Here is a 21,329-nt window from a genome sequence, read left to right on the forward strand (position 1 = left end):
TGTGTAAAATCCTCAGGCTCACTTGCTCATGGGCAAACCTCTTCCCTCCTGCTCACTCGCACTCAGACCCCAGGGTCGGGGGGGAAGACCGCCGGACTGCTGGACTGGCTGATTGGGTTTCTAGAGCCTTCTAGCAAAGGAGAAACCAGATAGCTCCTCCGGTGCCACCCCTGAGAGCCACATGCACCTTCCGCCCGAGTTCCCTTTTCTCTGGGGGTCCTGGGGGGATTTGAGCCGAACATTGTGTGGACAGGGCTGGAGTGATGGCACAGCGGGTTACACAGCATTCTGGCATCCCATATGCATCCCAGCACCAGCAGGAGGAAGTTCTGGGTGCAGAGCGAGGAGTAGCCCCTGAACACCACCCACTGGGGCCCAAAAAAGCAAAAACAAACACAAAAAGACACACTGTGGAGGACACGTGTTTATTTCTCTTTTGGAACCATAACCAGTCATGCTCACAGGGCTGACTCCTGGCTCTGTACTCAGGCATCACTCTTGGCAGGGCTCAGGGGACCAGCCATATGTGGTGCTGGGGATTGAATCTGGGTCGACCACACACAGGGCAAGTGCCTTCCCACTCTACTGTCTCTCCAACCCCATGACTCAGTTTTTTAAGGAGGATCTAAGGTCTCAGGGCCAGAAATGCCAGCCTTGCCTGGGGCTCCTGTGTGTGCCCAGAAATCCTGTTTCTCCCCTGGCCTTCCTTCAGCCCGCTTCTGTCCTTCACTGTCTTCGTTCCTGCTGTCATAGTCTGGCTCAGTCATTCTCATCACCCGTGGGCACCTGAGTTTCTTGGTTCCCCAGCTTTTGTGGGGGTTCTGTGGGGGTGCTGTGAGGCAGCCTCCACCAGCTCCTCATCTCTGCCTGCGTGACCCCAGGGTCTCTGACACTTGTAAAGGTGGCAGCTGCCTCCCAGGTGCTTGGTGCAAGTGTCCAGTGCGGTGGGAGTGAGTGTCCAGTGCCACGAGTGGGAAGCAAGGGACCCCTCCGTGCCGGGTGGTCAGGCTGCTGGGCCTTCCCAGAGAGCAGGTAAGGCCCCGCGCCTCTCACTCTCGGTCCTTTTAGAGGCGCCTCTCGGATCCACTGCCCATTTTCCTTTCATCTGTCTTTTCCTTTGATCTGGATGAATTCTTGGTATTTTCTGTATCTAGGCCTTCAGTTAGGTATTTTTGTTGCCATATCTTCTCCCCGTCTGGCGCTTATTCTCTCTCTGACTAAATGAGATCTGACCTATCCATCTAAACATTTCTTCATGGTTATTATTTCTGTGACCTGTTTAAGACCGCTTCACCTACCCCACAGTCACTGAGGTATCTGTGTTGTCTTCTTTATTGCTTTGCTTTTTCACACTAAACTTCACAAAATGAAGCTTCGGTCTCTTAGCACATCGATGTGTGTTAAAATAACCTTTTCCCATTGCTCCGAGGCACCGCTGATATCAGAAACCATTCTGCCTTGCGGACCCCGTTGCCTCACGCACTCCCTCCCTGCGGAGACTGGTGTGGACCGAGCACAGCCTGCCAACCCCACCATCAGTGACTGGGTCACCACGTCCTCTGGTTCCTCAGCAGGGTTCAGCTTCCTGTCTGGGTCTTGGTTTTTTCTCAAGGATGTTTTCCAAAGTCTTCTAAGTCCTTAGTACTGGATTTCTTCTTTTTGGATGGTGTTATATGGTGTCATCTTTTTCAAATTTTCTTCTTTTCCTTTTTTTTTTTTTTGCTTCATTTTGTTTTGTTTGGGCTCTCCGCTCATGGATCACTCCTGTTGGGGTTCAGGACCCCATTAGGTGCTGTGCTGGGTTGGCCACGTGCAAGGCGTACTATCCTATCACTCTGCCCCTCAAAATTTTTTTTCTAAAAAAAAAAATTTTTTTTTTCCTAATTTTCACAGATGTATAACTGAACTTAATGACTCTGATCCAGCAGCGTGACTAACTCTGGTTCTTTCATTTGTAGACCTTATTGAACTTTCTGTTTACAATTGTATTGCCTGATAGTACTTGTTTTCATTTTTATCTTTGTCTTCTTTTATTATGCTTAGCGTCTCCTAATCCTTCCTGAGCAGTTCATAAAGTTCATTTTGGGCATTGATGGTGTTTGTTTTTGGCTCAGTGTCCACAGGAGGACTTTCAGCACCAGGAATAGCTCATAATCAAACACTTTCAGGAAAGTTTCACAGATTAAAGAAGTTCTCTTCTGGGGTTGGAGCGATAGTACAGCAGGTAAGGTGTTTGCCTTGCATGCAGCTGACCCGGGTTTGATTCCCAGCATTCCATATGGTTCCCCGAGCACTGCTAGGAGTAATTCCTGAGTGCAGAGCCAGGAGTAACCCCTGTGTATCGCCAGGTGTGACCCAAAAACCAAAAAAACAAAGAGAGAGAAAGAAAGAAAGAAAGAGAGAGAGAGAAAGAAGTTCCCTTCTGTTGCTCTTGAGAAGGCTTTTTGCTTTGTTGTTTTAATCATGAATATATACTGAATTTTAATCAAATGCTTTTTCTGTACAAATTGAGTTTATTAGATGATTTTTCTTCTTTATTCTGATAATGTGGAATTCTAAATCAATCAATTTTTGAATATTGAGCCAAGCTTGCATCCCAGAAATGAATGAACTCATCAGTGGATCCCCTTTGTAATCCGCAATTTCTTCTGGCTGTTCATAACTCCGTTTTGCATCTGATTTTCAGAATGAGCTAGGCTTCTTATTTATTTCTCACAGTCTCCTTATCTTTGTGATATAGCTCTGTGTTAGCTTTCCTGGCTTCATGAACTGTTTGGAAGTTGTTTGTTTTTTTTTCTTCTCATCTGGCCACTGTTCATTGAATCATTTTCTTTAGTGAAATCACCGGTTTGAACACGTCTGGGCTTGGGGTTTTTCATTAGGGATGTTTCTACATTGCATGGTTGATTTGTTCAATTGGCTTTGAGATTTCCAGGTTTTCTTCTTCCTTTCTTATGGTAGACTTATTTTTAAAAGAATCACCATTTTATCTCAATTCTAAAACTGTTCAGTGTAACTTGTTACCTTGTTAATATTTTTATTATGTGGAGTATGTCTTCTAAACTGGCTTCATTTAAACTGGCTTCTAATCTAAACATGATTATCTATTCATGTTTATTCTTTCTTGATCTGAATCATCAACAAATTTTGAATTTTATTACTCGTTTGAATGGTCCAACTTTTGGCATTTTCCATTCTGTGCCTTAAGTATTCTGTTTCATTCATTTTTATATTATTTCCCTACTTATTTGGGTGCACTTGGATGCTGTGTTCTAACTTTCTTGAGAGCCTTTTGGGAGCAGGCAGAGCACAGGGCTCACAAAGCCCAGGCCAGGCCCCGGTCCTGGGCTCACCCCAGGGTGCTTCTGAGTTTCGTGTGTAGATGATCATTTTCCCCCTTTCTTTTTTAATGTTTGCGTTCAGAGATGCTGATTCAGACAGATGTCAGAGTGTGGGTCTCGTATTTTTTCTAGCATTCAGTTTAGACGTTCCTTCGTTTCTGTTGTGACTTCATTTGGGCACCAGGTTATTTAAGGATAAACTTCCAAGTGCCGTAGGATTCTCAGTGTGAGGAACGGTCTCTGGCAGTGGACTCTGCGTGGCGTGCTGACCCCCTTTGAAGTTCACTGAGACTCTGATGGCATCTCCTGATCTAAAGGAGCTGTTTCTGAATGGTTTATGCACGTGAACTCGTGTGGCCCGCAGCTGTGGGCCCCCCATCTTGTCCTGGGTGCTGCTTGTGTGTTGGCAGGACCCTGAGTGGGTGATGCTGTCCACACTGCCTGCCTCCAGGTGGGCCATGCTGTCCACACTGCCTGTATCTGAGTGGGCTCTGCTGTTCTGGTGCTTCAGAGTGGGGCTAAGTGCCTCTCCCTGGTGGATGATCATCCGTTGTTCATCTGACGTTCACTGTTGTTCCTTGGGGAGGTGCTCTCGGTGTGACGGGTGCCCCGTCTCGTGACAGCGTGCGGCTTTGCCATCACTTCCCGATGCCCGTCCAGGGTGCAGCCATAGTGCATCACATGCCCGCTTCACTCAGCCCTACGCCTTCCCATGTCTTTGCCCCTCAGACAGGCCTCTCTGCTTTCCCTCGTCCTTCTGGCCCAAATTGTCTGTTCTCCCAGAGCCCTAGGACCTGGACTTCACGCTGCTGTCACACCTGTGTATAGAGAACTTCGTCCCTGCAATGGCCCTGCTCTCAGAGCTTGGGTCCCTTTCCTCCCTGCCCTGCATCCCTCAGCCCACAACTTTGCCAGCTCCCCTTGAACCCCTGCACAGATGGGGTGTGTGTCTCCCTCTGTCCCCCTAGCACAGATGCATGAGTCTGTGCGCCCTGACTAGATGGGTATATCCCTCTGCCCCCCAGCACAGATGGGGTGTGTGTGTGTGTACGTGTGTATGTATGTGCGTGTGTGTGTGTGTGTGTGTGTGTGTGTCCCCTGATTAGACAGGTGTATCCCTCCGCCCCCCAGCACAGACGGGGTGTGCATCCTCTGACTGCACCCCCGCCCCCTGCACAGACAGCCTGTTTGTTCCGCTGCCTTCCCCAGCATTTGCTCGGGTGTAAATGAAGCGACTCCAGCTCCGTGGGATCTGTCATTACAAAGCCATCAAAGCAAACCCGCTCCGTTCCTGCGCTTTGACTGCTGGTGCCAAGCTGCTTCTTAAGAGGCCAAACAACGCCCTTCCTGTGTATTTTCCTCTGAGCAGCTGTTCTGGCCCAGGATGCAGTGGCAGAACCACGGAGGGAGATTTATCGGTCAATCACTCGATGATGCTGCCTGTTTATGAAAGGAAATCCCCTCCCGCGTCGCTGCAATGACAGCGGCAGAGCTGGTGACCAGCTCCGCACCGTAAAAGTCAATGGGAAGATATAGGATTTCAATAAAAGTATGACACTCGATAAACCTGCCTACGGAAACAAATTTTCCACGGATCTGTGACCAGCTCCAGTTGGATTTGTAACTTTAATTTCTCACTTATTGAATTTCTTGTCATCAGTTAATTGTGAGTCCTGTTGCTAGGGCAAGTCCCTGCTCCTTGCAGCTGGCCAGCGTGGGGCATGGAAAGTGGCCTCGGGGCTCCCAGGAACTGTGGGGCCATGTCCATGCTGAGCAGCTGGGCAATAGTTCCCGGGTGCAGCACTCGGTGAGGGGGAGGCCTTGTTGGCCCAGGCCTGCTTCTGTGTAGGCAGCTGGATAGCCTGAGCCCCACATCAGACGGTCAGGCCCACCGCGCCTGGCCAGGCCTTATAGGTGCGTCCCCTAGAAATCTAGCACTGCAGTTTGGCTCCAGGTTAATTGTGGGGTCATCGTTGGGGGCGAGGGGGCTCCACCTGCAGCCGTAGCTGTCTCAGCGGGAGTCTGGGCTGCGCTATTGGCCCAGTAGGTCTCTCCCCACGCCCTCCCTTGGCCCACGTGACCTGTCTATCAGCTCTCAGACCAGGTGGACCCAGTGCGCTGGCCACAGAGGCAGACCCTCTGCCCATCTGCGTGCTGGCTCAGGACGCCCACCCTGCCCCTCTGCAGGCTGTGACTCAGCTCGAGGGAGGGGAGCAGTGCAGCCCCGCATGAGCTCCCTAAAGCCCCCAGGTCCTGGCTACCCCTTCCCCGTCTCCGCCAGCCTGACCGAGCCTCTCTCTATGCACAGGAGCGGGACGGAATGCGTGCCATCCTGGGATCCTACGACAGCGAGCTCACCGCTGCTGAGTACTCGCCCCAGCTGACTCGGCGCATGCGTGAGGCCGAGGACATGGTGCAGAAGGTGCATGCGCACAGCTCAGAGATGGAGGTGAGTGGGAGCGAGCCCGCGTGGGGGCCACATGAGGAGATGGAAGGGACCTGAGCCTACGGGGGAGGGGGCGCATGAGGAGGTGGAAGGGACCCGAGCCCACATGGGGGGGCCCATGTGAGGAGATGGAGAGGACCTGAGCCCGCGTGAGGAGCTGGAGGGGACCCGAGCCCACGTGAGGGGGGCCACCACAGCGGCCCCGAGTGAAGTGCACACACGTCATACACTGTCACACGCCTGGGACTCCACGTGAGACACTAATGGAGAGAGAGAGTTGCAGGGAAGATCCCGACTGTCCACCGTCCTCGGCGTGCCCTGCTGAGGCGCCTCCTGTCTGCTCACCATATGCGCGCTAGTGAGTTCATTATGGCTGACAGTCAGGCCACCTTGGAGGCCGTTTGCTCTGGGGTTTGTCTGCAGGGGCTGAGGGGCCTGTCACCCGAGCCCACTCACCAGGTCACATGACACCCCCACAGCCCTGAGGTTCATCTCACGGTCCAGAGGCCCCCCCATCTCCTTGTGCTCCCTGGATCCAATGCAGGGTGGGGGGGGGGCGGGGGCACATGGCCCGGGCACACTCGGGACTGTGCCTGCCCTTCCCTCCTCTCTGCAAACAGCTGTGCCACCTCACTCGGCTTTCTATTCCCTCCTGCTGGGAGGACGCAGGCTCGTGACTGTCCTTCTGAGGTAGGAGGCGGCGGGCAGAGAAGGCGGAGGCCCTGCCCCAGCCCGGCCCTGCTGGCCTCCTCAGCCTGAGCCAGGCTACAGCTCCCCACGCACAGCCCATGGGGAGCTCCCAGCCTTGAGACCCGCCGCTCCGCAGCTGACCTGTGCATTGGGCACCCCCATCCCCCGCAAAGTTCTCTCCTGGAACAGCATTTCTGGACACCTGGCCTGAGCTATCACCTAAGGGTGCCTGGGTACCAGACAGGTCAGTCCCGGTCAGGCTGCAGGCTGATTCCTGAGTCCCGGGCTTGCCCCGGAGAGCTGTGTCCCTCGTGGCCTTCAGGCGGTGGCAGCCCTGCAGGGCCGCGGCCCTTGCCTGGCCAGCCCCCTTCCTGCCCACCCCCCTTCAGCTATCCTGGAGCCTGTGTGGGAAGTGCAGCCCCTGTCCCTCGGTGCCTTGCCTGGCTGGTCCCCATGTGTGGGCCAGGGCCCGCTGGGGCAGGGACCCGCCGCACAGCTGTGCCCCCCTGCAGGCCCCCGGGCCTCCTGCACTTAGGCCTGTTGGTCTCTGCGGGGCTGCGCCTGGCCAGGGGCACAATACTGGCCTCACACAGCCCAGCCAGAGGGGTCATGCCAGCCTCTCACCTCAGCATAGGGAAGAGGAAACTGAGGCCCTTGGTGTTGGGGTGAACTAAGACCAAGTCTTCCTGACCCGCCTCAACCCCCCAACCCCCCCCCCCCCCCCGCCCCGCTGGGCCCACACGGCTGCATGGCCAGCCCACCCAGGGCTCCGGGGAAGGGAAGGGGCCGGGAGGGGCCTGTCTGCTCCTGGCTGGCGGGAACAGGAGCTGCTCTGTGTCTGCAGCCCCGAAACCACCCCTCTCAGAGCTGCTTCACCTGCCCACAGAGGCTCTTAGTCAAGTGCTGCTCACTGGACCTTTGTGGGGCTCATTTGGGAACGGGCCTGAGTGTCTCCAGACATGTGATCTGTCACTATCGGAACCACCAGCACTGATGGGGCGGAGAGAGCAGGGGGTGCTTCACACTGAGCCACTGGGCTCACAGGGCACCCCAAGGCCTCTCCCTCTGCAGCTCCAGAAGTGCTAGTGAGACAGATACCTACAGCCTCCTGTGGTGGGAGACGTGGGGAGTCCCCGGGGGTGAGGACAGGGTGGGTAGCACGTGTTGGGCTCCCAGTTCCCGCTCCTGGCCTGTGGAGAAGGGCCTGTTGACTGCCCAGCTGGTGGACTTGCTGCCCACACAGGATTGATCCCCTGTAGCCCACCCTGGCAAGTGCTGGGATGTTGTCCTTTCTACCTTGCCACAGGGAGTTTAGATTTATTGGGTTACTCTCATCACAGTGCTCCCATTCCTCTGTATTTACTTGTAACTTCTTCTTTCTTTGTGCTCTGTTGACCTGTAAATATTGCTTTTCTCCTTTCCTTAGTCCAATAATTTAATTAACATCTTAATTCTACTTCTTTTTTTTTTATAATGTAGGAGTACTGCTATTTATTCAGCTGATTGAATTGGGCATGAACTCCACATTACTTTTTCTTTTTTTATTCGGAATGCTAATTTTATTTTATTATTTTTTTATTGTTTGTTTCCCCCCACCCCTTTTTTTTGATTCACCGTGAGATACAGTTACAAAGCTTTCATGTTTGAGTTTCGGTCATATAGTCATCAAACACCCATCCCTTCACCAGTGCACATTTTCCACCACCAAAATCCCCAGTATTCGCCCCCCCCCCCCCCCGCCATTCCAACCCTTCCCCTACTTGTGTGGCAAACAATTTCCCCCATACTCTCTACTTTGGTTATATTTGATATTTCGACACCAGTCTCACCACCACTCAAATCTGCTGAAAAGGCAATGCTAGATGACTTGTTTTGTATTGCTTGTTATGGATAGAATATAATGTCCAGGAAATTCTGTGTCGTTCTCTTCCAAGAGCTTTAGTTTATAGTCTCTGAATCTTGGCCATTGATGAGATTACATGGCGCTGGGAGCAGTTCATGGGCGTGACTGCCAAGCTTCTGGAAAACTGGGGACCTGGGGGGAGGAGGCCCAGTCCACATCCAGGCAGGCTTGAAGATCTCATTCATGGGTTCCTGCATACCTAGATTTTTCTGCTGGTTTGCTCTTTGGTGAGATTCATCCCGTCTTGGATGAGGCTCGTCCTCTCTTGGGTGAGGCTTGTCCCAGCATGTGGAGAGTGGCCTTGGGCATGGTGGTGGTTGGGTTCTAGAGGTTTTCGGCTGCCGGGGCTCTGCTTGGGGGAGGAAAGCAACTCAACCCGTCCCCCTCCAAGGTGCCCTGGTGTCGACAGCCTGGTGTGGGGTCAGGAGACTCTGCGGCGCTCTCTTCCATGAGCTTTAGTTTATAGTCTCTGGGTCTTGGCTACTTCTTAATATTAGTTATTTTGTATGGACACAGTAAGAGATACATTGAGCTTGTATGGTGGCTTTCCTGGGGACATCACGCCATAGACTACGGTTCTCAGGCCAGATTAATCATTCCTAACCCTAGCAGGGTCCGAATCAAATTATTGCTTTTTGGATCATTACAGCATTTGTCCATGACCATGCTCTTAACTTATAGTTAAGCATTATGGCACTTTGGCCAGGCCCATCTCGATGCCTGAGTAGCACATAGCTCACAGTTTGCCCCGGGTCCCTCCAGTCCCTTTTCGGGACCCTGCTTTGGGGGTGCTAGGAAGTAAGGGCAACTGAGGCTGAGGATGAGAGAACGGATGCCCCAGAGGTAAAATTATCTGGAGCTAATTAACTCCCACTTTACAGAAGCATAGCACTGACTGTCTTCTTGTGCCCATACAAAAAGGGCATTGCTCTGAATTAACTATGCAAAGGACTTAAGGAGGAGAGAAAAGCAATATTTACAAGTTAACAGAGCACAAAGCAGAGGTTACAAGTAAACACAGAGGGATGCGAGCACTGTGATGGGAGTAACCCAGTAAACCTAAGCTCCCTGCAGCAAGGCGGAAAGGACAAATCAGTGTTATTCTACACCGGGACAGCAGCTCCTCCCACCGACGGGGGTGGGGTCCCCACAGACGCTCGCTTCCTGCACAACCCTCGCAGTTCCCCAGCTGCTTTGTCAGTCGCTTCCCCTGAGGAGCGTGTTCCGACTCTGGCAGAGACGTTTCAGCCAGGCACACGGGAGGGTCACACTCGCCAGCTCCGGCAGAGCTTGTACCATTTTGCACGGATCTTCCTCATTCCGTTTAATAAAGGCAGAAGTCGGCAGCATATGCCGTGGATCTGCCTGTCGGTGGGGCTATAAATATGCAGCGCATGCCACCTCGATGCAACCGAGCGGCCTGATTTGTTTTTCCAATTTATTTAATTAAAACAGATTATGGCGCTGCTGGCTTCGTGGAGGGTTGTGGAAAATCCCAATTTCAGATAGCAGTGAATTGGTGAAAATGTGATTCTGCCTCGGGGAAAGTCGGTGTCCTCCCTGCCCCCGTCACCTCTGCACCCCCTGCCCTCCTTCCCCCCTACCCTGCGCAGGGCAGCAGCCTCGGACCCGCACACTTGTCCTCGTTCAAATGAGGCGTTTGCTGCTGGCCGTATAGGAAGTCTACAGTGACCCCCGCTGTAAGAGACTGCAGACCACCAAGTGAGAAGTCTGAAAGTTTGGTTCAGCGTTCAGCATCGTCCTCTCAGCGGTCACCAGCGACCTGGAGAGAAGGGGAAGGGATGCTGGTGTACGTCCAATGGACGCGTCCCTTCACCAGACTGCTGACCGAGGTCCTGGCTGTCCCCTGAGTTCTTCCTGTGACCGAGAGGTGGGCAGACGAGACGAGGCCATCACTGAGGGTGACAGAGTAGTTGCGCGGTGTGGTGCAGGCCCTCGCAGGGGCGAGCACACAGGACCACTCTCAGCTGTGTCACTCACTGGTCACCTGCTATCCGCGCGACTCGGGTGTCCAGACCCCGTTTTTGAAGCCCTTTGGTGGTGGCTCTCCCCACCACCCCACACAGGGTAGGTAGCCTCCATCCTGGTCTCTGTGCCTGGAGCTCGCCTTTCTCAGATTCCATTTTAGAGTTGGAAGGGCGGGGGTTCGCCTGGTGGTGCTCAGGGGATCCTTCCTGGGATGCCCCGGGGACCATATGGGGTGCCGGGGATCAAACCCAGCTTGGTCGCAGCCTCTGTGCTGTCTCACACCTGGCGTTCCCCCTTTATACCTGACCCACAGCACCTGCTGCTGCCCGTCCCCACAGCGCGAGGCGTGTCTGGTTGTAGTTTGATTTGCATCTCCCTGATGGTCAGTGATGCTGGGCACCTACCCACATACAGGGGACGAATATCTGTTCCAATCCTTGACTCCTTCTCACATGGCAGCATTTGTGGGTCTTGCTGTTGAGTTGCATGTGTGGGCTCTTCATGTGGACTGACAGTGACTCCTTATTGGATATTCTCTCCCTCGGCAGGCCACCTTTTCTCTTATTGATAGTTTTTCTACTGCGCCTTTATTGCCATTTCGTGTGTTGAGCCATCCTTGTGTTCCACCAGCCCGTCTATTGTCCCCCAACACTAAAGATGCCTGTATCGGGGAGCACCCCTGGCAGTGCTCAGGGACCTCTCCTGGGACTTGCGCCCATCTGTTTAGGCCTGTCCCTTGTCTGGCCTCACCTGTGGGGTGGTGGTGGCTGGGCCTACAGGGCTGAGTCCAGCGAGCGTCCATAGGGTTGGGGTCCGGCCGGGATTCTCCCCCGTGGAGGGTTTGGGCAACCGAGTGATTTTTGCTTGGCCATTACTTCTCTGGGCCATGCCCCAGGTTGTGTGGTTGGGTTTGCTAGTGGCCCAGAGCTGCCTCTGGGCACCAGGCCAGGGCGTCCTTCTTTTTTTTTTTTTTTCTTTTCGGGTCACACCTGGCAGTACACAGGGGTTACTCCTGGCTCATGAACTCAGGAATTACTCCTGGCAGTGCTCAAGGGACCATATGGGATGCTGGGAATCAAACCTGGGTTGGCCGCGTGCAAGGCAAATGCCCTACCTGCTGTGCTATCACTCCAGCCCCAAATTTTTTATTTTGATGGAAGGGTTTCTTTTTTTTGGGGGGAGGGGTCACACCCAGAGATGCATAGGGGTTACTCCTGGCTTGTGCACTCAGGAATTACTCCTGGCGGTGCTCAGGGGACTATATGGGATTCTGGGAATCGAACCTGGGTCAGTCGTGTGCGAGGCAAATGCCCTCCCCGCTATGCTATCGCTCCAGCCCCTGGGGCCTCCTTCTTGCTCTCAGACTGACCCCTGAGCTTTTCCTCCTTCGTAGCACAGCAGAGTTTGTGATTTTGCCTCAGGAAACGTGGTTCCATCGATCTCGCTTTCCCCTATGGGGGATATCTGGGTCGATGTTGGGGCTCCACAGCCTGAGGGCAGAGGCTCCCATCTCCGGGCCTGTGGGAGGCTCCAGGTGACCCGAAGTGCTGGTTCCCCTGCTCAGGGGCACGTGTTTATGCTTAGGTGTGACTCGAGAGAGGCCTCAGCACTGCCCTTCCAGCAGCCCCGGGCCCTGGGCTACCCCGGCATCCAGAGAGTCCTGCCCGCCCACCTGGGCCATTGGCCTGTGGCCAGTGACGGGCCTGGTGCTGCCATTTACACCACCAGGAGGGGCCTGTGACAACAGCCAGCTCTGTCCCTTCCCTCCCGCCCAGCTTGCACCAGTGACAGGGAACAAAGACGTGGGGCTTGAGGCTTCGTCCTCATTCTCAAGCACCCATGACTGGGAGGCGCCTCAACTGGACTTGCCCTCCCCCCCACCCAACGCCCACAGAACACGGGCACCTGCCTGGTCCTCGGGGAGTTTGGAGTAGCCTGGCCTCCTGTTTGCTCTGCGTGTGTGCTGTGCTGAGGTGCATGTGCGAGCTTGTGTAAGTATGTGGGGGTTGGGGGAAGTGCGCGCACACACGTGTGTGGGGGTTTATGTACAAGTGGGGGGGTGTTGTGTGCACGTATGTGAGAGTGCATGTGTATGTGTGCATGTGGGCGGTGTTAGCACCAGCAAGGGCCCTTCAAGTCGTCTCTCCTGAGTGTCCTCGTCCCCGCCCGGTGCTTGCCAGGCCTGCACTCCCCACTCACCAGCGCTCGATCTCAGCAGCAGCTTCTCACTTGAAGCTAAAAATAGCCTTGCTGAGGGCCTGCGCTGCCTCTACCTGTCACAGGCAGTTCAGCCTCTGTCAGCCCACACCTGGGGCCAGCCAAGCCCCGGACAGGGGTGAGCTGGTGTGAGCCCGGCGAGCCGCCCCCTGCATCCCCCAGGGATGACCTCTCTCCTCGCCCCCATCTGGCTGGGTGCTTTGGGGGGGCCCTGGGAGAATGTCCTTCCTATTGGTGGCTATTCTCCCGACTGCCCCATGCCCCATACCCCATGCTGCTGCTCGCTCACATCCCAAAGAGAGGAACATTGGCTGTCCCACTACGACTGTGACCAGCACCTGTCTGCCGTGGAAGGCAGCTACGTGGGCTGCAGGGCTTATATGGACAGACACACCCACAAGGGTCTGGGGTCCCAGAGCAAGGTCAGAAGTGGCAGGCAGGAAGCAGAGTCTCTGCACAACTGCCAACTGGGTCCCTGTTCTTCCTGCCCGTCCCCGAGGTCCCTGTTCTCCCTGCCTGTCCCTGGGGTCCCTGTTCTCACACCCAGTCCCCAGGGTCCCTGGGCTTGTGCCCGATCCCCAGGCTCTTGGAGCCAGTGTTCTGTCTCGTCTATCTCTCATCTGCGCCTGAGTTCAGGCCGCCCTCATCTGGAATCCTTAGCTAAGTTTGCCACCCACCACACGCAGCCTCCAGACTACCGGCTCCACAGCCCCTTCCTCCCCTCGAGGTGCCTGGGCTGTGCCTTTTAAGCCTTTGGGCCTGGCATCCCCGATCCTGCCCATTTCCTGCCATGCCAGAGGTGGGCTGAGTCTTTGCAACGGCCTTGCTGGCCTCCTAGGGGCATCCTGCCCGCTCTTCACTTCCTGCGGTGGTCTTGGGTTCGAGGTTTCGTGGTTAGGGGTTTCATGATTGTTGCCTCAAAGACTCAGGGAAGGGCCACAGCTCCTGCCTGCTGGTTCCTCCCGTCTCCAGTGAGGTTCTGGAAGCTTCCCTTAGGGCTGTGGGGACCCTGCTAGCTTCCTGGGGCTGATGTTCTCCCAGGGACCCTGGCCTGCTGGCCCAGGCTGGGCAGGTAGTGCCCAGAGCTTCCTGGTGAGCCCAGAGGGTCTCGTGTGCCAGCCAGTGGACACACGGCCCGGGGCATGGGCTCACTGCAGGGGCAGCTCTGCCCGTGTGCATGGTTGGTCCCCTCCCCATGTGAGTGACCCTGGCCTGGGCGGCTCCCCGAGAGTAGACATGGACAGACCACGTGCTTGGCCTGGACTCCAGGCCTCAAGGCAGAGCCGCCCCCCCGCCCCCACCCATGCTAAGATCTGGTGTGTCGTGTGTGCGGGCTGAAGTGGTGACACAGCCCCCTCCCAGCTCTGTCCCAGTGGACTAGAAGACCCCTTGCTCTTGGCAGGCGGTGAGGGGCACCCTGGGCCTCCCACACTCCGGCATCCATGGCCTCCTCCTGCGCCCTGCACACCAGCCCAGCTGCAGTGGTCCCACTGCTCCCGTGGCCAGGCCTTCCTCAAGCCCCTTGGCTCCTGCTTGCCCACTGCCGGGTCTTGCCCAGGCAGCTGGGGGAGCCCTGGCCCTGGGAAAGGCCTCCTGACCTGTTTCTTTTTCTTTTCTTGAAGGCTCAGCTGTCACAGGCCCTAGAGGAGCTGGGAGGTCACAAGCAGAGAGCGGACATGGTGAGTGCCTGCGCCTGGCCACACGTCTTTGGCCTTGGGTCCTGGTGCGGGTAACAGCCTGTGCTTCACACTCTGCGGGGGCAGTAGGCTTGGCCGAGGACACTGCCCGGGCCTTGCTACCTTAGGCCACGTCCTTCTCTCCCGGTGCTTGCTCCTCAAGCTCACATCCCCGCCTCTTGCTTACGAGGTTGCAGGGGTGGTACAGGGTATGGGAGGGCTATCTGGGGGATGAAGGGGGTTTTGTTTCCCAAGTCTGTCCTGTAAGGACTAGCATTATGGTGTGTGTGTGTGTGTGTGTGGAGGGGGGGGAGGTTCTGGTGGAACTACCTACACCCCCACTTGCCCAGGTTCCTGTCCTTTGCCGGCATACAGAAACCCGACCTTGAACACTTGTCCAACTTCACCCCAAGATAGGGGATGACCTCCAAATAGAATCAGCTTGGCCTTGATTCTCCCCTGTCCCGAATAGCTGTCCCTACAGCTTGCTTGGTCCCCTCCCTGTCACCCTGCAGCAAGGGGACCAGTCAGGAGACTGTTTGGAGACCAGGTGCTTAGGGTGCGGGCTGCAGCAGAGAGACGGGTGCAGGGTGATGGCGATGGGCCGAGGCATTGGCTCGGGGGAGAGCGGGAGTGGAATGGGAGTCGGAGCACAATGCCTTTGGTATCTGTCCTGCTGATCTGAGTTGGGGGGTCATGGAGTGGCCAAGGCGGGGACCACGGGGTGGGGAACCTGGGGTTTATAGTGCTAGAGACCGGCCAGGGTCCTGAAGCTCTGAGCCGAGGTCCTGGGGGTTGGTGCATGTGCTCTGTGGCAGGGCCAGGCCATGCCATCCCAGGAGCAGCCGGAGGAGGAGAGGGCCCCAAGCATCCAAGATGACCCTAACTGGCAGTGGCCTGTGAGGGCAGCCCTGGGCCTTCTGTCGGGCAGGGACATCTCCAGCCTGCTCCTCCCAGCGTGTAACAGAACCCAGGGCAGATGGACAGTTCGGAGCGTTTGAGCAAAAATCCACTGGGCTGAGTAGCACCCAGTCTCCTCCAGGTGGGAAGGGGCCCCGTGGAGCCATGCAGGTGAGAAGCGACCTTCCTGGGCAGCCAGAAGAAGGGGCTTTCCGGTCCCCTAGGGTGCTCTGCCTTGCCTGCACCCCCAGACAAGGGAAGGGTCGATTTGGGGGGTGGGGGAGAAAGACACAGGGCAGCCTAGCCTCGCCAGGCTTGGCAGCACCTGTCCCTGAGTCCCTGTGCCCAGGCGTGTGTCCCTTCCTGCAGGCTCCATATGGGCCACTGGCCTGGCATGTTTCAGACTCTGAGACATGGTTGGCTCACACACCCCAGGATGTGGTTATGAATTATGTCCCGCCCCTCGGTCCTGCCCCTTCGCCCAAGTCCTCCGGCTCCAGGAGCAGGCTCTGGTGTGAAGTCGCCATTCCCACTGTGATGCGTCTTGGTGGAATTGTGCCCGTGTCTGTTTGTGTCTGTGTGTGCCTGTGTGTGTGCCAATGTCTGTATGTGTCTGTGTGTGTGTACCCATCCAGGGCCCTTCCTGAGGAGTGGGCGTGGCTGTAGGAGTGAGTGCTGGGCTAGAGCCTGTGCTTTCATGGGAGGCCCCCACCAGAGCCCAGAGGAGGCTGCGCTGGCCCTGCCAGAGGGTCCACTGCCCCCGGACGGGCTGGACAGGGAGCGTAGGAAGCCACAGGTGCTGGGCCAGAGGAAGCCCTGACCGGGCAGGACCAGGCCCTGAGCTTACAGATAGACGTGCCCTCTGGCTGCACCCCTCCTGCCCCCCACCCCCAATCTGTCAGGATAGCCACTGTCCCTTCCCGCTGCCCCCCTACTCACGCTGTCACCAGCTCCCACAGGGGCCAGGAGCTCTCTGACCCTAGAAGTGGGGGCTCCAGTGAATCCTCTTCAGAGCCGGCTTGCCCCCTCCTCCGGGCCAGCCACCCCACGCGTCCCAGCTTGGCCGCCCCCTTCCGCTTCCTGCTTAGTCAGTTCACTGTTTAGGGAAGAAAAGGGAAAATTTAAACATTTCTAGCTAATTGTGGATGACAAGACAGACAGTTTGACTTTCTGTTATTAATTAGCAAGCCCATGCTAATTAGTCAGCATAAGCACAGTTCATGTTTTCTTCTTTAAATGCAATTAATATCACCAGGAAGCTGTCCGGTGCAGTTGTGCTATTACAGACCTCGTCCTAATTAGACGTGGCGAGCAGCGGCCGTGGCAGCCGGAGTTTGGGGTAACTGCAGCTCCTGGAGCTGTTTGGGACTGGAAGCCCCCGTCTGTGTTCTGCTGCCCCCACAGCTCTGCTCATTCTTGCTGCCTGCTGGGTGCGCACACGCGTGCGCGTGCGCGCGCGCGCGCGCACACACACACACACACACACACTAACCACAGACCCCAGACACTCGCCAGTAGCCCCTCGCCAGCACATGCAGAGATTGGGGTGAGCACCCTGCATGGTCCCATGAACCCCCAGTAGCCTTCGAACATCTGCTGTTCTCTCTTTCTTGGGGGGCAGGGGTCGCTCCTCAGCTGGCTCAGGACCCGTGGCCACTCTTGGTGATACTTGGTCCAGCAGAGCAATGCCCAGGACCGCTACTGTGTGAGCCTGGTGGTGTTGGCAAGGTGACGGAGCTGCCAGGGATTGTCCCCGGGCTCTGAGTACACAGTCTGACCACACCCTCTGGCTCTGTCTGCTTTTTAAACTAGTTGATGGTTACGTTGTGTCATCCTTCCTCCCTCAGTGTGAGCCCATGAGGTGGGGGAGGGGAGGATGCGAGGTGCCAGCGCAGGAGGGGGAAGGGTACAGGGGACTCAGCATAATCCACCGTGGCCTTAGAGGTTGGTCTTTAGCCCACTTGGAGTCAGATTCTGTGTCTGATCTGGGCATGAAGGGCACAAGTGCTGTTTCCCAGCCTCAGTCCAGCCCTGGTCTCCCGACCCGTTTCCTTCCTGCGGGCTCCATATGGGCCACTGGCCTGGCATGTTTCAGACTCTGAGACATCGTTGGCTCACACACCCCAGGATGTGGTTATGAATTATGTCCCGCCCCTCGGTCCTGCCCCTTCGCCCAAGTCCTCCGGCCCCAGGAGCAGGCTCTGGTGTGAAGTCGCCATTCCCACTGTGATGCGTCTTGGTGGAATTGTGCCCGTTTGAGGTTCTGCTGTGTGGAGTGGTGTCAGGGTTGCGGGCCCCCTTCCTGCAGTTCTCGCCATCGTGTGGTAGAGCAGCCTTTCTCCAGCACGGCTGTGATTGCATGCATTGCTTGGGGACAGTCCCTGGCCTTGAGTCTGGGGGGCTGCAGGGGTCAGTGATTCCTCTCGTGAGAATCCTCCCGTGCCCCCCAGTGCCAGGCCACCTCTCCAGAGGGGGGACAGGATCTGCCTGGCCCTGGGTGGCTTCCTGGAGCCCCCTTCTATGTCTGGGTTTCTGACTGACAGCGCCCCCAGCAGGTCACCAGGCACCCTTGGTCTGTATCCTTCTCTCTGTGGTCAGTACCTGCCGTCCCTGACTGAGGTCACTCATTTGTCCCTCTCACTGACTTTTCAGTTGATTTCTAAAATTGGGACTAAACTCTGGTTCTCTGAAATCAGTAAAACCAGTGACCCTCTCCCCAACTGATGAGAAATAGAGCCAGGAAATAACTTGACCCGTAATGAAGAATGAGTAGGGACAGTCAGTCACACTGGTCACTCTCGGTTTGACATGGTATCTCGTGCCAGATCACACCTGCTTCCCTCACTCAGCTGGCCTTCATGCGCACGTGTGCAAGTCCCCTCTGCATGAGTACATGCGTGTGTGCAAGTTCTCAGTGCATGCATATATGCGTGTATGCTTGCAAGTTCCCTGTGAATGCATGTGTGCAAGTTCCCTGTGTATGCATGTATGTGTGCATGTGTGCAAGTTCTCAGTGCATGAGTGTGTGCATATGTGCTTGTGTGCATGACCTGTCAGAACTCTCTAGATATCGTAGGTACTGAGTGGTGGCCAGATTCTGCTGTCCCTCACGTTGCCTTTTCACCACTTTCAGTGTCCCCTTTGATGCACAGAGGCTTTGGGCTTTGATGAAGTTCCAGTATCTAGCTGCTTTTTGTCATTTATGCTTTTGCATATCTAAGGAATGGTCAAGAAGACTGACTCGGGTTGTGGGAGCAGGAGTAGGGGACGGTGATGAAGGGCAGTGGATACTGGTGGAGGATGTGGGCTTAAAAGTTGGGAACCGTGAAACTCTCCCAGGAATCCTGTTCAACCATGGGGCCTAAAATAAAATTTCAGAGAAGGGACTTGCATCCTCCTTAGAGTTTATGGGTGACACGCTTCCACAGGCTTTGGTTTGATCTGAGTGGACTTTGCATGGATTTTGAGGATTGGCTGAGTCACATATTCCATGGTCTGTTCAGTCCCCACCCCAGCACCCTCTGTGGAAGACTTTTCAAGGCCCTGTTCATTGGCATTCTCTCTCGCTCTCTCACTCTCTCTCGCTCTCTCTTGCTCTCTCGCTCTCCCTCTCTCCCTCTCTCTCTCCCTCTCCTTCTCCCTCTCCCTCTCTCTCTCTGTCCCTCTGTCTCTCACTCTCTTTCTCTCCCTCCCTCTGGGGTTTCTGACTGACAGCGCCCCCAGCAGGTCACCAGGCACCCTTGGTCAGTATCCTTCTCTCTGTGGTCAGTAGAGTTTATGGGTGACACGCTCCCTCCCTCCACCCCTTGTTCTCTCTCCCATGCCACTTTTGAGATTTGGGACTGTGTCACAATACTTATGATACCCTTATTCAAACGTGCTGTGGGTGTTTGGAATCTTTGGCATTTCATCTGGACATTAGATCAGCTTTTTCACGCCCACCCTAGAGTCTGGGTTTGACAGGTGCTGCCTTGGTCATGTGGTCACATGAAGGAATGTTTCCCCTAACCGCCATCACATGTGCATGCACATACACATACATGCGTGCACACACTCACACACGTGTACGACACATGACACAAGATGTTTCTGGGTCTGCAATTCTTCCATCACTGTTCTGAAGTTTTCATTGGTCTTTTTGCCTCCTTGGTTAAATTTACTTCTCTTTTTATTATCCATCAGAATAAATGGCATTTCCTTGCCTTTTGATTATTCATTACTAGCTCGAGACAACACTGGTGTTCAGTGTTGATCTTGTATCTGACCATTGCAGATTTGTTTACCAATAGCGCAGGGTGTCTGCAGAGTGCGTGTCCTATCTCCAGATGGCTGCTCCCTTCCTTTCGCTTTGGAGACCTCAAGGCTTTCGTTCCCAGCCCTGCTTTCTGGTGGCACTTTCCGCCTTCCCCCGGACGGATGGAAGCCGTGTGTTCCACAGACGTGCCCTTTCTCCTCCTGTGAAAACTCCCTTCTGTTCCGGACTGCTATTTCAGTCAGGAGAGAACATTGGGTTTGTGCCCGATGCCAGTCGTGCCCGCCTTGAGAAGCTCCTCTCGTGGCTGGTTTCCCGCCGTCACGGAACAGAGCGCAATGCCATCCTGAGACTTCCCTCCTTGCCAGGGCCTGCTCTGTCCAGGGTGTCCTGCTTGGGCGCAGTGCTGTGCTGGCCTGGTGCAGGCACTTGGTGAACTTTGCCCTTGGAGCCATGGACACCCCCACCCCACCCCTGGCCCCAATGGGGTTTCAGTAGCTGAAGTGCAGCGTCCTTGGGAGGGGGGCCTGTTCCCAGGCCTCTCCCCACACCTTCCTGCTCCTGCCCTGGCCTCTTGCAGTTGGGGCTGAGATTTCCCTCTCTGGTACTTGGGACCCCGTGGAGGGTCATCTAAGGCCACCAGGAAACGGCATCTCTGCAGCCCCTCTGCTGTGGATGCGCCTCCCTGGCCTCCCCTCCCCTCCCCTTTCTTCCAACCACTCCCTGCCCTGCCCTCCCCTCTTGCTCTGCCCACCCTCCCTGTCCTCCCCTCCCCTTACTTCCCTCTCCCCTCTGCTCCCTCCCCCCCAGCCCTCCCCCTGCCCCTGCTGTGCCCCGCTTCCCCGCCTCCCCTCCCCGCTACACTGTTCCCAGTGGCATAGCCAACGCTCTCAGTGCTCTCAGTGTTCTCTCACTAGCTCCACAAAACTCATTTGGGCCTGGCTGGGCCTGGGTTTCTTCTACTGTTGTGGGACTTGGGTGTTTCCTAGCCACAAAAGGTTGCTTCACCGTTACCGAACCCTGGAAGGCCCCTGTGGCTGACGTCACGGGTGCTAGGACCCCTCCCACAGCCTCAGCCTCTCCCACAGCTGCCCACTGGCCATGGGGTGTTTTGGCCCATCTCTTCATTTAGCTTTCTCTCGGGTTGTGAAATGTATCCCCCTGGGTGATGGGTCACGCGGGTGCTCCCTCCAGCCTGCGTCACTCCTTTTTAAAAACCTTCTTTTCCGTGTGCTTTTATCTTAAATCATTTCTTCTGCTGTGCCTTCAGTTCCTTATATTTTTCTTTCAACATCTGTCTCAAAGCTTTTTGGAGCTTCCCCCCTCCCCCCTGAAAACCAAGAAGGCGCCTCGGGTTAGGAGCCACCGACACAGCCTGGCCCAAGACTCGCAGAGTGGCGGGAGACACCCGCTGAGAGCAGCTGTCCAGGGCCTTCCAGGGCTCCAATTGAGCCAGAACCTTCTAGACACCGGCTTGCTGATGGCTCTGCCACGTGTGCTCGGGATCTGTCCCTCAGCACCTGTGCTCATGTTCTTGTGACTGTTCTGGAAAGCTATGGTCAGTTCTGTGACCATCGTGCTGTCTCGGAGAAGCTGCCCCAGAGCCTGTACGGGTGGCCGGCCTGCCCAGTGGTACAGTCCCGTGCAGTGAAGGCCCTCCCCCGCCCACGTGCCTCATTGCCATGTGCTGACACACATTTTTTTGTTTTGTTTCATTTGTTTATTGAATCACCTTGAGATACAGTTACAAGCTTTCATGCTTGAGTTTCAGTCATACAATGGTCAAACACCCATCCCTCCACCCGTGCACATTCCCCACCACCAGTTTCCCCAGTGCCCTCCCCCTCCCGACCCTCCCCCTGCCTCCATGACCCACATGTTTATTTCAGTCACTTCAGTTTCACCTCTGGGAATG

At 55.6% G+C, this 21,329-nt stretch overlaps 1 protein-coding gene across 3 annotated transcripts in view; it reads left to right on the top strand.

The window, feature by feature from the left end:
• MAD1L1 (mitotic arrest deficient 1 like 1) overlaps positions 1–21,329 on the top strand; it is a 239,031-nt gene that overhangs the window by 164,868 nt on the left and 52,834 nt on the right. For all 3 annotated transcript variants that reach the window (XM_056128480.1, XM_056128479.1, XM_056128481.1), the window contains 2 exons: positions 5,650–5,790; positions 14,209–14,265. In XM_056128480.1, coding sequence (XP_055984455.1) covers positions 5,650–5,790; positions 14,209–14,265 — 198 coding nt within the window. The remainder of the gene's footprint in view (positions 1–5,649; positions 5,791–14,208; positions 14,266–21,329) is intronic.

This window comes from Sorex fumeus, unplaced genomic scaffold, assembly GCF_029834395.1.
Source record: "Sorex fumeus unplaced genomic scaffold, SorFum_2.1 ptg000064l, whole genome shotgun sequence".
NCBI classification, from domain to species: domain Eukaryota; kingdom Metazoa; phylum Chordata; class Mammalia; order Eulipotyphla; family Soricidae; genus Sorex; species Sorex fumeus.